The 12,047-nt window shown below is 39.1% G+C and overlaps 1 protein-coding gene across 1 annotated transcript in view; it reads left to right on the forward strand.

Moving 5' to 3' along the window:
* Positions 1-676: 676 nt before the first annotated feature.
* Positions 677-12,047, forward strand: part of LOC127680340 (selection and upkeep of intraepithelial T-cells protein 2-like) — a 112,186-nt gene continuing 100,815 nt past the window's right edge. Inside the window, exon 1 of the mRNA XM_052175825.1 lies at positions 677-723. Coding sequence (XP_052031785.1) covers positions 677-723 — 47 coding nt within the window. The remainder of the gene's footprint in view (positions 724-12,047) is intronic.

Raw genomic sequence — 12,047 nt, forward strand, 5'->3', positions numbered from 1 at the left:
TAGGCAAAAGCCTGACAGGCCAATGTTCGAGCAAAGTTCCCCTCAGCTGTGAGTGTTAATTGGGTCTGTCAGGTGGCTAGGATGGTGGTGTGAGCGCGCTCCCTGAGAGTGCTGGGAGAGTCTGCTGGGCTAACAACCTCCTGGCTGGGTCGGCACACAGATGGCCCACCGAGTAGCCCAGGGCCTGGGGGGCAGTCCTGGGCCTGACCATCTGAGACCCCTGCTATGTCTGCCTCGGGCTATGCCTGTTAGCCAGTTTGGTTTTGGCTGCTAGGTCTCTCTGGCTTCCCGTAGGCAAAATGGCGGTGGCGCGCGCACAGGCCTGGGCAAACAACCTCCTGGCCGGGTCGGCACACAGATGGCCCACCGAGTAGCCCAGGACCTGGGGGCAGTCCAGGGCCTGACCGTCTGAGACCCCTGCTATGTCTGCCGCTGGATTGGTTTTGGCTGCTAGGTCTCTCTGGCTTCCCGTAGGCAAAATGGCAGTGGCGCGCGCACTGGCCTGGGCAAACAACCTCCTGGCCAGATTGGCACACAGATGGCCCACTGAGTAGCCCAGGGCCTGGGGGCAGTCCACGGCCTGACCGTCTGAGACCCCTGCTATGTCCGCCTTGGGCTATGCCTGTTAGCTGGTTTGGTTTTGCCTGCTAGGTCTCTCTGGCTTCCTGTAGGCAAAATGGCGGCAGCACAGGCGCCGCCCTGTGCAAACAACCTCCTGGCTAGGTTTGCACCCCGGTCCCCCCCCCCTCCCCATCAGCCCAGGGCCTGGGTGCAGGCCAACGTCCGCCGGGCTTAGATCCCCGCGGTGTTGGTCTCGGGTTATATTTGCGTACCTCAGTCTGATTTCTCTGGCGACCGAGAACCAATATGGAGGCCTCATAACTGACTGGCTGGTGGGAGGTAGAGTTCTGATGTGGCTTCTCTGTGGTGAAAGGCACTGTAAATCTGCAGCTGCTTGCAGCCTGGCTGGCCAGCGATGGCCAGTGGTCGTGGGCGCAGGGTCTGCCTGGACCCTGTCTGTTTGGTTCTGCTGCTGATGGCTCTTCCTCTGGACCAGCCGCTGCTGCTGTTGCTGCTGCTGCTGCCGCTGCCGCCGCTCCAGGTTTTGTCGCATGGTGCCATCTTATTTCTTTATTTTGTTTTCTAACCATTGTCTGAATGTTTTTACTCTGCCTTTCCTTCCTTCCAGAGTCAATCACTAGAAACAATGACCCAACTTGTACAATTACAGAGAAAACTAACAAATGGGGGTGGATAAATGGAGAGGTTTGCCCTCAAATGGTGTGTTGCTTTCAAAGTCTGAAGCATAAGCAAAGTCACCTTCTTGCTGCTGCTTCTTCTTGAGCAAGTGTGTCTATCACTGGTGCTACTGCAATCCTGTGATGATATATTTGACCATCTTTGGCCTTCTAATGTGGACTGAGCATCGGTAACATTCCTTGGAAATTCCAAAACTTTCACACAGGACTAGGACTGCAAAGGCATCCAGATTGATCCATCAAGAATCTAGATTCCGTTGTATAAATGATTTATTAAATTGCATTTTATAATGTACATGCAATCTAGTAGTTTGAATCTTATTGTGGTTGAAAGGGTTCAGAATAGTCCAGAAGGTTTAAACTCTGTCAAACTCCATTGTTCAATAACACAAAAAAGGGTTACACATTTATTCCAAATAAAAATGAGGTTTTTATTTACTGTTATGTAGTATCAAATTAGCCATCAGCATAAGGTACCTTTATTTAAACCCCATTTTACTATATACATGTGTATATAATTTAGAAAGTTTCTATAATAGTAAGTTTTCATATCGAATTTTCAAAAGCCCTTTAGTATTCTTTATCTCTCCAATATTTCCTCCTCTACCCTGTTCTACCAATACTCACTCCATGTAATCCTACTAATTCTATTATGTTTCACCTTTATATCACTCTTTTATTCTAACTCCCCTTTTTGAAAGATCTCTGCTTCCTGTACACACACACATATACACAAATATATATATATATATATATATATATATATGAAGCTAACATTCCCTTATGAGAGAAAATGGGAAATGTTTATCTTTCTATGTCTAGATTACTTCACTCGGGACAATTGTTAACAATTCTATGCATTTACTTGCAATAGGCATGATTTTATCATTCTAATTTTTATAATTTTTATTTGTTCTTTGTGATTTCTTTTGGAGTATATAATCCAGTGCTTTATTTCTATAAAATGCCAAATGGTGATGATCTCACAATATCTACTCTGGTAAAAAATGCCTCAAATCAGCTACAGATTGTCTTTTATAATGCTAGAATCCATTTTCAAAAATTATTCTTTAATCTTTTTTTTTACAGTCCTGAAAATATTCACCTCCCAGTCCACCCTGACTGTTCCCCATCCCATACATCTTCCCTCCATTTCCAAGACAATGCCCCCCCAAATGACTCCACCAGATATCCTCACTTTCTGGGGCTTCAAGTCCTTAAGGGTTAGGTACATCTTCTCTGACAGAGTCCAGACCCAGCAGTAGTCCTCTGCATAAGTTTTGGAAGTCTCATATCAACTGGTGTATGCTACCTGGTTGGAGGCTCAGTGTCTGAGAGCTCTCCGGGGTCAAGGTTCATTGAAACTGCTGTTTTCCTATTGGGTTCATCCTCCTCCTCAGTTTCTTCCAGCTTTTTCCTAATTAAATGACAGGGGTCACCAGCTTCTGTCCATTGGTTCGGTGTAAATATCTGCATCTGACTCTTTCTGTTAGCCCTTTTGGAGGGCAGTCATGATAGGCCCCTGTTTGTAGCATCAGTTACAGTGTCAGGCCATGGGGTCTCCTTTTGAGCTGGAACCCAATTTGGGCCTGTCACTGAACCTTCTTTCTCTCAGGTTCTTTTCCATTTTTGTGCTGCAGTTCTTTTAGACAGGAACAATTCTGGGTCAGAGTTTTCACTGTAGGACGGCAATCCCATCCCTCCATCTGATGCCCTGCCTTTCTGCTGGAGGTGGGCTCTACAAGTTCCCTCTCCTCATTGTAGGGCATTTTATCTAAGGTCCCTCTCTCTGAATCCTGAGAGTCTCTCACCTTCTAGGTCTTTGGTACATTTTAGAGGTTCCCACACCTCCCACATCCTAAGGTTGCCTGCTTCCATTCTTTCTGCTGGCACTCAGGGCTTCAGTCCTTTTCCTCCCACCCAATATATGATCATGTTCCCCTCTTCCTCTCCCTATCCCTTTTCCCATCCTGTCCTTCCCTCCCCCTTCTGTGATTGCTTTCTTCACCCTCCAAAGTGGGATTGAGGTATCCTCAGTTGAACTCTTCAGCTTGTTAACTTTCTTGAGTTCTGTGGACTGTATCCTGGGTATTCTGTGATTTGGGGGCTAATATCCACTTATTAGTGAGTACATACTATGAATGTTCTTTTGTGTCCGAGTTACCTCACTCCGGATGATATTTTCTAGTTCCATCCATTTGCTTGAAAAACTCATTATGCCCATCTAATGGCTGGCCAACTAGAGATTCACCCCATTGGAGAGAGCTAACCATGACATTAGTAATAAAACTTTTCTATGCTTCCAGACAGGAACTTAGCATAATTGTCATTTGAGAGGCTTCATCAAGAAGCTGATGGAAAAAGATGTAGAGACCCACAAACACTGAGGATATCTTGCAGAGCTTCCTGTTACAATTCCTATACTCTACAGATGGGTAGCACTTTTTATTGTGTTTCTCCCTTGGCAGCTTGCAAAGCACTTTTTAATATTATGAATCTTCTGAAGTCTATCTGGGGGAAAATAAACTCTCAAATTAGGTTATTTTAATTTTTGCTCATTTATTTTATATGTATAGGTGTTTTGTCTGGTATCCAAAGAGACATGAAGAGGTCTATGATCCCCCTGGAACTGGAAGTTCAGATGATTGTAATCTACCATGTGGGTGCTGGAAATTGAACCCAGATCCACTGGAAGAGCAACCAGTGTTCCTAATATTTTGCCATCTCCCCAGCCCTCAAAGAAGTTTTTTTTTTAATTTATTTTCTAAATTCTTTGTTTACATTCCAAATGCTTTCCCCTTTACCAGTTCCCCCCCTCCCCATATGTCCCATAGGCCTTCTTCTCTCCACCCATTCTCCAATCACCCCCTCCCTTTTCTCTGTCCTGGTACTCCCCTACAATGCTGGATCAAGCCTATCCAGGATCAGGGCCCTTTACTTACTTCTTCATGGGGGTCATTTGATATGCTAACTGTGTCTTGGTTATTCAGGGCTTCTGGGCTAATTAATATCAACTTATCAGTGAATGCATTCCATGTATTCTGTTGTGATTGGGTTACCTCACTTAGGATGATATTTTCCTGTTCCAACCATTTGCTTAAAAATTTCAGGCATTCATTATTTTTAATTACTAAGTAGTATTCCATTGTGTAAATATACCACATTTTCTGTATCCATTCCTCCATTGAGGGACATCTGGGTTCTTTCCAGCTTCTGGCTATTATAAATAAGGCTGCAATGAACATAGTGGAGCATGTGTCCTTATTGCATGCAGGGGAATCCTCTGGGTATATTCCCAGGAGTGGTATAGCAGGGTCTTCCGGAAGTGTCATGCCCAGTTTTCTGAGGTATCACCAGACTGATTTCCAGAGTGGTTGTACCATCTTACACTCCCACCAGCTGTGGAGGAGTGTTCCTCTTTCCCCACATCCCCACCAACACCTGCTGTCTCCAGAGTTTTTAAACTTAGCCATTCTGACTGGTGTGAGGTGAAATCTCAGGGTTGTTTTAATTTGCATTCCCCTAATGACTAATTATGTTGAACATTTCTTAAGGTGCTTCTCGGCCATCTGAAATTCTTCAGGAAAAAATTCTTTGTTTAACTCTACCCCATTTTTTAATAGTGTTATTTGCATCCTTGGCGATCTAACTTGTTGAGTTCTTTCGTATATATTGGATATTAGCCCTCTATCGGATGTAGGGTTTGTGAAGATCTTTTCCCAATTTTTTGGTTGCTCTTTTGTCCTTTCAATAGTGTCCTTTGCCTTACAGAATATTTGTAATTTTATGAGGTCCCATTTGTCAATTCTTGATCTTAGAGCATAAGCTATTTGTGTTCTATTCAGGAACTTTTCCCATGTACCCATGTCTTCATGGGTCTTTCCCAATTTCTTTTCTATTAGTTTCAGTGTGTCTGGTTTTATGTGGAGGTCCTTGATCCACTTGGAATTGAGCTTACTACATGGAGATAAGAATGGATGAATTCACATTCTTCTGCATGCTGACCTCCATTTGAACCAGCACCATTTGTTGGAGAGGCTATCTTTTTTTTTCCACTGGATGTTTTCAGCTCCTTTGTCAAAGATCAAGTGGCCATAGGTGTGTGAATGCATTTCTGGGTCTTCAATTCTATTCCATTGGTCCACTTGGCTGTCACTATGCCAATACCATGCAGTTTTAAACACTGTTGCTCTGTAGTATTGCTTGAGGTCTGGGATATTGATTCCCCCAGAAGTTATTTTACTGTTGAGAACAGTTTTAGATATCCTGGTTTTTTTGTTATTCCAGATATATTTGAGAATTTCTTTTTCTAACTCAATGGAGAACTGAGTTGGGATTTTGCTGGGGATTGCACTGAATCTGTATAATGCTTTGGGCAAGATGGCCATTTTAACTATGTTGATCCTGCCAATCCACGAGCATGGAAGATTTTTCTATTTTCTGAGGTCTTCTTCGATTTCCTTCTTCAGAGATCTGAAGCTCTTCTCATACAGAAATTTTATTTGTTTCGTCAGAGTCACACCAAGATACTTTATATTGTTTGTGGCTATTGTGAAGGGTGTAATTTCCCTAACTTCTTTCTCAGCCTGCTTATCCTTTGAGTATAGGAAGGCAACTTATTTACTTGAGTTGATTTATAACCAGCCACTTTGCTGAAGTTGTTTATCAGCTGTAGGAGTTCTCTGGTGGAGTTTTTTGGGTCACTTAAGTAGACTATCATCTGCAAATAGTGATAGTTTGACTTCTTCCTTTCCAATTTGTATCCCTTTGACCTCCTTATTTTGTCTAATTGCTCTAGCTAGAAATTCAGGTACTATATTGAAAAGATATGGAGAGGGAAACCTTGTCCCTGGTTTTAGTTGGATTGCTTCAAGTTTCTCTCCATTTAGTTTGATGTTGACTACTGGTTTTCTGTATATTGCTTTAACTATGTATAGGTATGGGCCTTGAACTCCTGTTCTTTCCAAGACTTTTAAGGATGTTGGATGAAAGGATGTTGAATTTTGTCAAATGCTTTTTCAGCATCTAATGAAATATCATGTGGTTTTTTTCTTTGAGTTTGTTTATGTAGTGGCTTGCATTGATGAATTTCCTTATATTGAACCATCCCTACATCCCTGGGATGAAGCTTACTTGATCATGTTGGATGATCGTTTTGATGTGTTCTTGGATTCAGTTGGCAAGAATTTTATTGAGTATTTTTGCATCAATATTCATAAGAAAAATTGGTCTGAAGTTCTCTTTCTTTGATGTATCTTTGTGTATTGTTGGTATCAGTGTAATTGTGACTTCGAAGAATAAGTTGTGTAGAGTTCCTTCTGTTTCTATTTTGTGGAATAGTTTGAAGTATTGGTGATAAGTCTTCTTTGAAGGTCTGATAGAATTCTCACAAAAGCCATCTGGTCCTGTGCTTTTTTTGGTTGGGAGACTTTCTATACCCCCTTTATTTCTTTAGGGGTTATGGGACTATTTAGATGATCTATTTGATTCTGATTTAATTTTCGTGTTTGGTATTTGTCTAGGAAACTGTCCATTTCCTCCAGATTCTCCAGTTGTGTGAGTATACCCTTTTGTAGTAGGATCTGCTGATTTTTTGAATTTACTGTTTCTGTTGCTATATCTCCCTTTTCATTTCTAATTTTGTTAATCTGGATACTGTCTCTGTGACCTTTGGTTAGTCTGGCTAAGGGTTTATCTATCTTGTTGATTTTTTCAAATAACCAGCTCCTGGTTTTGTTAATTCTTTGTATAGTTCCCTTTGTTTCTACTTGACTGATTTCAGCCCTGAGTTTCATGATTTCCTGTCTTCTACTCCTCCTGGGCGAATTAGCTTCTTATTGTTCCAGGGCTTTCAGGTGCACTGTTAAGCTGTTAGTGTATCCTCTCTCCATTTTCTTTTTGGAGGCACTCAGGGCTATGAGTTTTCCTCTTAGCACTGCTTTTTTGTGTCCATGGATTTAGGTATGCTGTGTCTTCATTTTCATTATATTCTAAAACATCTTTGATTTCTTTCTTTCTTTATTCCTTGACCAAGGTGTCATTGAGTAGAATATTGTTCAGTTTCCATTTGTATGTGGGCTTTCTGTTGTTTTTGTTGCTATTGAAGACCACTTTTACTCCATAGTGATCTTATAGGAGGCATGGCATTATTTCGATCTTCTTATATTTGTTGAGGTCTGTTTTGTGACCAATTATATGATCGATTTTGGAGAAGGTAACATGAGGTGCTGAGAAAAAGGTATATTCTTTTGCTTTAGGATAAAATGTTCTCTATATATCTGTTAAATCTAAAAGATCCAAAGCTTCAATTAGTTTCACTGTGTCCCTGTTTAATTTCTGTTTTCCTGATAGATCCATTGAGGAGAGTAGAGTGTTGAGGTCACCTACAATTATTAACACAATTGTGTTAGGTGCAACGTGTGCTTTGAGCTTTAGTAAAGTTTCTTTTACAAATGAGAGTGCCCTTGCATTTTGAGCATAGATGTTCAGGATTGAGAGTTCTTCTTGGTGTATTTTTCTCTAACCAGCAAGAAGTGTTCCTCTGTGTCTCTTTTGATGACTTTAGGTTAAAAGTCAATTTTATCTGATATTAGCATAGCTACTCGGGATTGATTCCTGAGACCATTTGCTTGTAAAATTGTCTTCCAGCCTTTTACTCTGAGGTAGTGTTTGTCTTTGACCCTGAGGTGTGTTTCCTGTATGCAGCACAATGTAGGGTCCTGTTTCCTTATCCAGTCTGTTAGTCTATGTCTTTTTATTGGGCAATTGAATCTATTGATGTTAAGAGATATTAAGGAATAGTGATTATTTCTTCCTGTCATTTTTGATGTTATTTTTTATATTTGATTGGTTATGCTCTTTTGGGTTTGATGAAAGAAAGTTACTATCTTGCTATTTCCAGGGTGGAGTTTCCCTCCCTGTATTGGTGTTTTCCCCCTATTATCCTATGTAGGGCTGGGTTTGTGGAAAGATATTGTGTAAATTTTGTTTTGTCATGGAATATCTTGGTTTTTCCATCTATGGTGATCAAGAGTTTTGCTGGTATAGTAGTCTTGGCTGGCATTTGTGTTCTCTTAGAGTCTGCATGAAATCTGCCCAGGATCTTCTAGCTTTCACGGTCTCTGGTGAGAAGTCTGGTGTAATTCTGATAGATCTTTCTTTATATGTTACTTGGCCTTTTTCTCTTACTGCCTTTAATATTCATTCTTTTTTTTAGTACTTTTGGGGTTTTGATTATTATGTGACGGAAGGTTTTTCTGTTCTGATCCTGTCTGCTTGGAGTTCTATAGGCTTCTTGTGTATTCATGGGCTTCTCTCTCTTTAGGTTAGGGAAGTTTTCTTCCATAATTTTGTTGAAGATATATGCTGGCCCTTTAAGTTGTAAATCTTCACTCTCATATATGCCTATAATCCTTAGGTTTTGCCTTCTCATTGTGTCCTGGATTTCCTGGATGTTTTGGGTTACATGCTTTTTACATCTTGCATTTTCTTTGACTGTTGATTCCATGGTTTCTATGGTATCTTTGCCATCTGAGATTCTTTCTTCTATCTCTTTGATTCTATTGTTGATATTTGCATCTATGTCCCCTGATTTCTTCCCAAAGTTTTCTATTTCCAAAGTTGTCTCTCTTTGTGATTTCCTAGTTGTTTCTACTTCTGTTTTTAGATCCTGGATGTTTTTGCTCAGTTACTTCACTTGCTTGTTTTTGTTTTCCTGTAATTCTTTAAGAGATGTTTGTATTTCCTCTTTCATGACTTCTGCCTGTTGACCCATGTTCACCTGTATTTGTTTAAGTGATTTTTGCCTTTCCTCCTTATTGATGTCTATCTTTTGGCCCATATTCTCTTGCATTTCTTTCAATGATGTTTGTTTTTCCCTTGTAAGGACTTCAACTTTTGATCCGTTTTCTCCTGAATTTCCTTAAGAGATTTATTTATGCCCTTCATGTGTTCCTCTAACAGTATCATGACCAGTGATTTTGCATCCAAATCTTGTTTTTCCTGTGTGTTGGGGTATCCCAGACTTGCTGATGTTGGAGAGTTGGGTTCAGATGGTACCATATTGCCTTGATTTCTGTTGGTAAGATTCTTATGTTTGCATTTTGCCATCTGGTTATCTCTGGTGTTAGTATGTCTTGTTGTCACTGGCTGGTGCTTGAACCTCCTGTTAAGGCTATTTCTGCACAGCCGGATGACTGGGTTTCCCCTGGCACAGATTGCTGTTTTGCTGCCCTCCTCTTGGATGCTGTTGGAGCCCTGGTGTGTTCTGCCCCAAGAAATGTTATTACTTGGGTTGTCTATGTGGACCTAACCTGGTGTTGCCTCTCTGCTCTGTCAGGGTGTGAAGACTGTGGTGGGGATCCTGCAGGGCACAGGACCCATGCCTGGCTAACTCACAGATGAACTGGGCACAGGCAGTGGCCCACCACTTGGTGGTCTGCATCTCCAGAGGTCTTAAACTCGGGATATCTTGGTATCTGGGGCCACCTGTCCTGTCTGCTTGTGTTCATAGATGGTGTCTGCCGACTTCCTGCAGGGCCCAAGACCCAGGCCTGGCTGGCTCACAGACGATCTGCTGCTCAGCCCAGGACCTGGGCACAGGCGGCAGTCCGCAGCTCAGTGATCTTAGTCCCCAGAGGTCTTATACACAGGATATCTTGGTACTTGAGGTCGCCTGTCCCGTCAGCCTGAGCACAAAGATACCTTAAAAAAGTTTTAATTTAAATTTCTCTGATGTCAAAATGTTTTGATTTTCTTTTTGAAAACACCTTACCTCTGCCATTTGTTTTATTTTGTTTGTTTTGTTTTGCAAGATCTCTATTTAGTCATATCTCCCAATTTTTGGTTGTTTTCTTATTGCTTGGGTATTTTATTTCAGTTTTTTAATTATACTATAAATAATAAGGCACTGTTAGATATACCAACTAGTAAAGATCTACTCATTCTGTGGTCTATTTTATTATTAAAATGGTGATGTTATTTGTCCTACAAATTTTTTATTTTATACTTAGTTTTGTGAGGTCCCATATGTCAGTTGTCATTGATACTAATATCAGAGTTACTGTGGTCCTGTTCTTTTCTGTTCCTACAAATTGAAGAATCATCCCTACTTTATCAATTTCAGAGAATCTGGTCATAAAGTTCAACTCTTTAGTTCCTTTAGAGTTGATTTTTGTCTTGGGTGAAACATAAACATCTAATTTCATTATTGTACCTTTAGCTAACCATTTGTCCAGCACCATTTTGTTGAAGATTTTATCTATTCTCTAATGCCTATATTTGATCTCTGTGTAAAATCATGTAGAAGGTAGCCTTCTGTCTAGGATGTCAATTTTATTCAGTTATCAATGTCTGTTTTTTTCCTGTGCTATGCTATTTTTATAACTATATCTCTATATTATAATTGAAATAAGGGATAGCGATATCCCTTTTGAATATAACATTCAAAAACAATGTTTTTAATGTTCAAGACTTTTCTTTATATACGTGGCCTTTTGTGTTTGTGCTGCAATTTTGATATTTTTGATTTGAATTTTTGTGAAGACTTGCAATGTAATAAGTACATCAGGATTGCAATGATAAATATATTGTTTTTGCTAAAGTGGCCACTTTTATAATACAAAAACCATATGGGCAATTTAATTTATTTCCCTATATTTTCTTTAATTGTGTCTTAATTTTTTTTAAAATTTTTTATTCGATATATTTTTTATTTACATTTCAAATGTTTTCCCCTTTTCTAGACCCCCACTCCCTGAAAGTCCCATCAGCCCCCTTCCCTCCCCCTGTCTTCATGTTTTAATTGTACAAGTATTTCACTTTCTGTGGTTAAATATATTCCATTTTTTGGAACTCCTATTTGCTTTATTTTGTGTTAGTATGTTTGTCATTGGTACATAAGGATGTCTTTTGTTGTTAATTTTCTACCCTTGCTACACTGACAAAATTTTAATCAGCTTTGAGATATTTCTAATGACATCTTTAGATTTATAGAGAGAATTAACTATTCTTTCCCTTTTCATTTTAAAAATTTTATCCTGTTTTTCTCCCTTTTTAAAATCTTATTGATGTAGCTAACATTTCAGTAGAGACACTAAACAGGAACTGTGGGAGTGGACATTCTTGTCTTGTTTCTAATTTTAGTGGAAACAACTTTTTTTTTTCCATTTAATGTGATGTTGGCTGTGAGTTTATTTTTTGTTGCTTTTATTGTGTTGTGCTATACCCCTGTATCTCTAGGTTCTCCCAGACTTTGGTCATAAAGTGATGTTAGATTTTTTTCAGCAAGTAAACTAATTATAATATATATATGTATATATAATTTAATATATAATATATTATATAACATATAATATATAACATTATAATTTATAATAATATATAATAATTTTTATAAATATAATTTAATCCAATATGAATAGATTAAAATTCCCCATGTAAGCAATATTAAATACTTTTAATATAGTAATTATAAGAATATTAATTTTTTGTGTGCTGAATGTTTTTGATCATGTATGTTTCATACAACAGTACACCTTAATTCACATTAATTACACAATTGATGATTAGGAACATTTAGATGCTTTTTAGTTAGTGGATATGTTTAGAGTTAGAAACATAAGAAAGTAAAACATGATTTGGTTTCTGACCAAGGAGAGAATTATAAACAGATAGATGTAAATAAATAAAAACATTTTAAAGATAATTTTAGTGCCAGACAATTTGATAGTATTATGATTCTTTGCAATGTAAATTGATCAGTGTGACTTTCTAATAACGATAATATTT

The sequence above is a fragment of the Apodemus sylvaticus genome, chromosome 3, assembly GCF_947179515.1.
Source record: "Apodemus sylvaticus chromosome 3, mApoSyl1.1, whole genome shotgun sequence".
NCBI lineage: Eukaryota > Metazoa > Chordata > Mammalia > Rodentia > Muridae > Apodemus > Apodemus sylvaticus.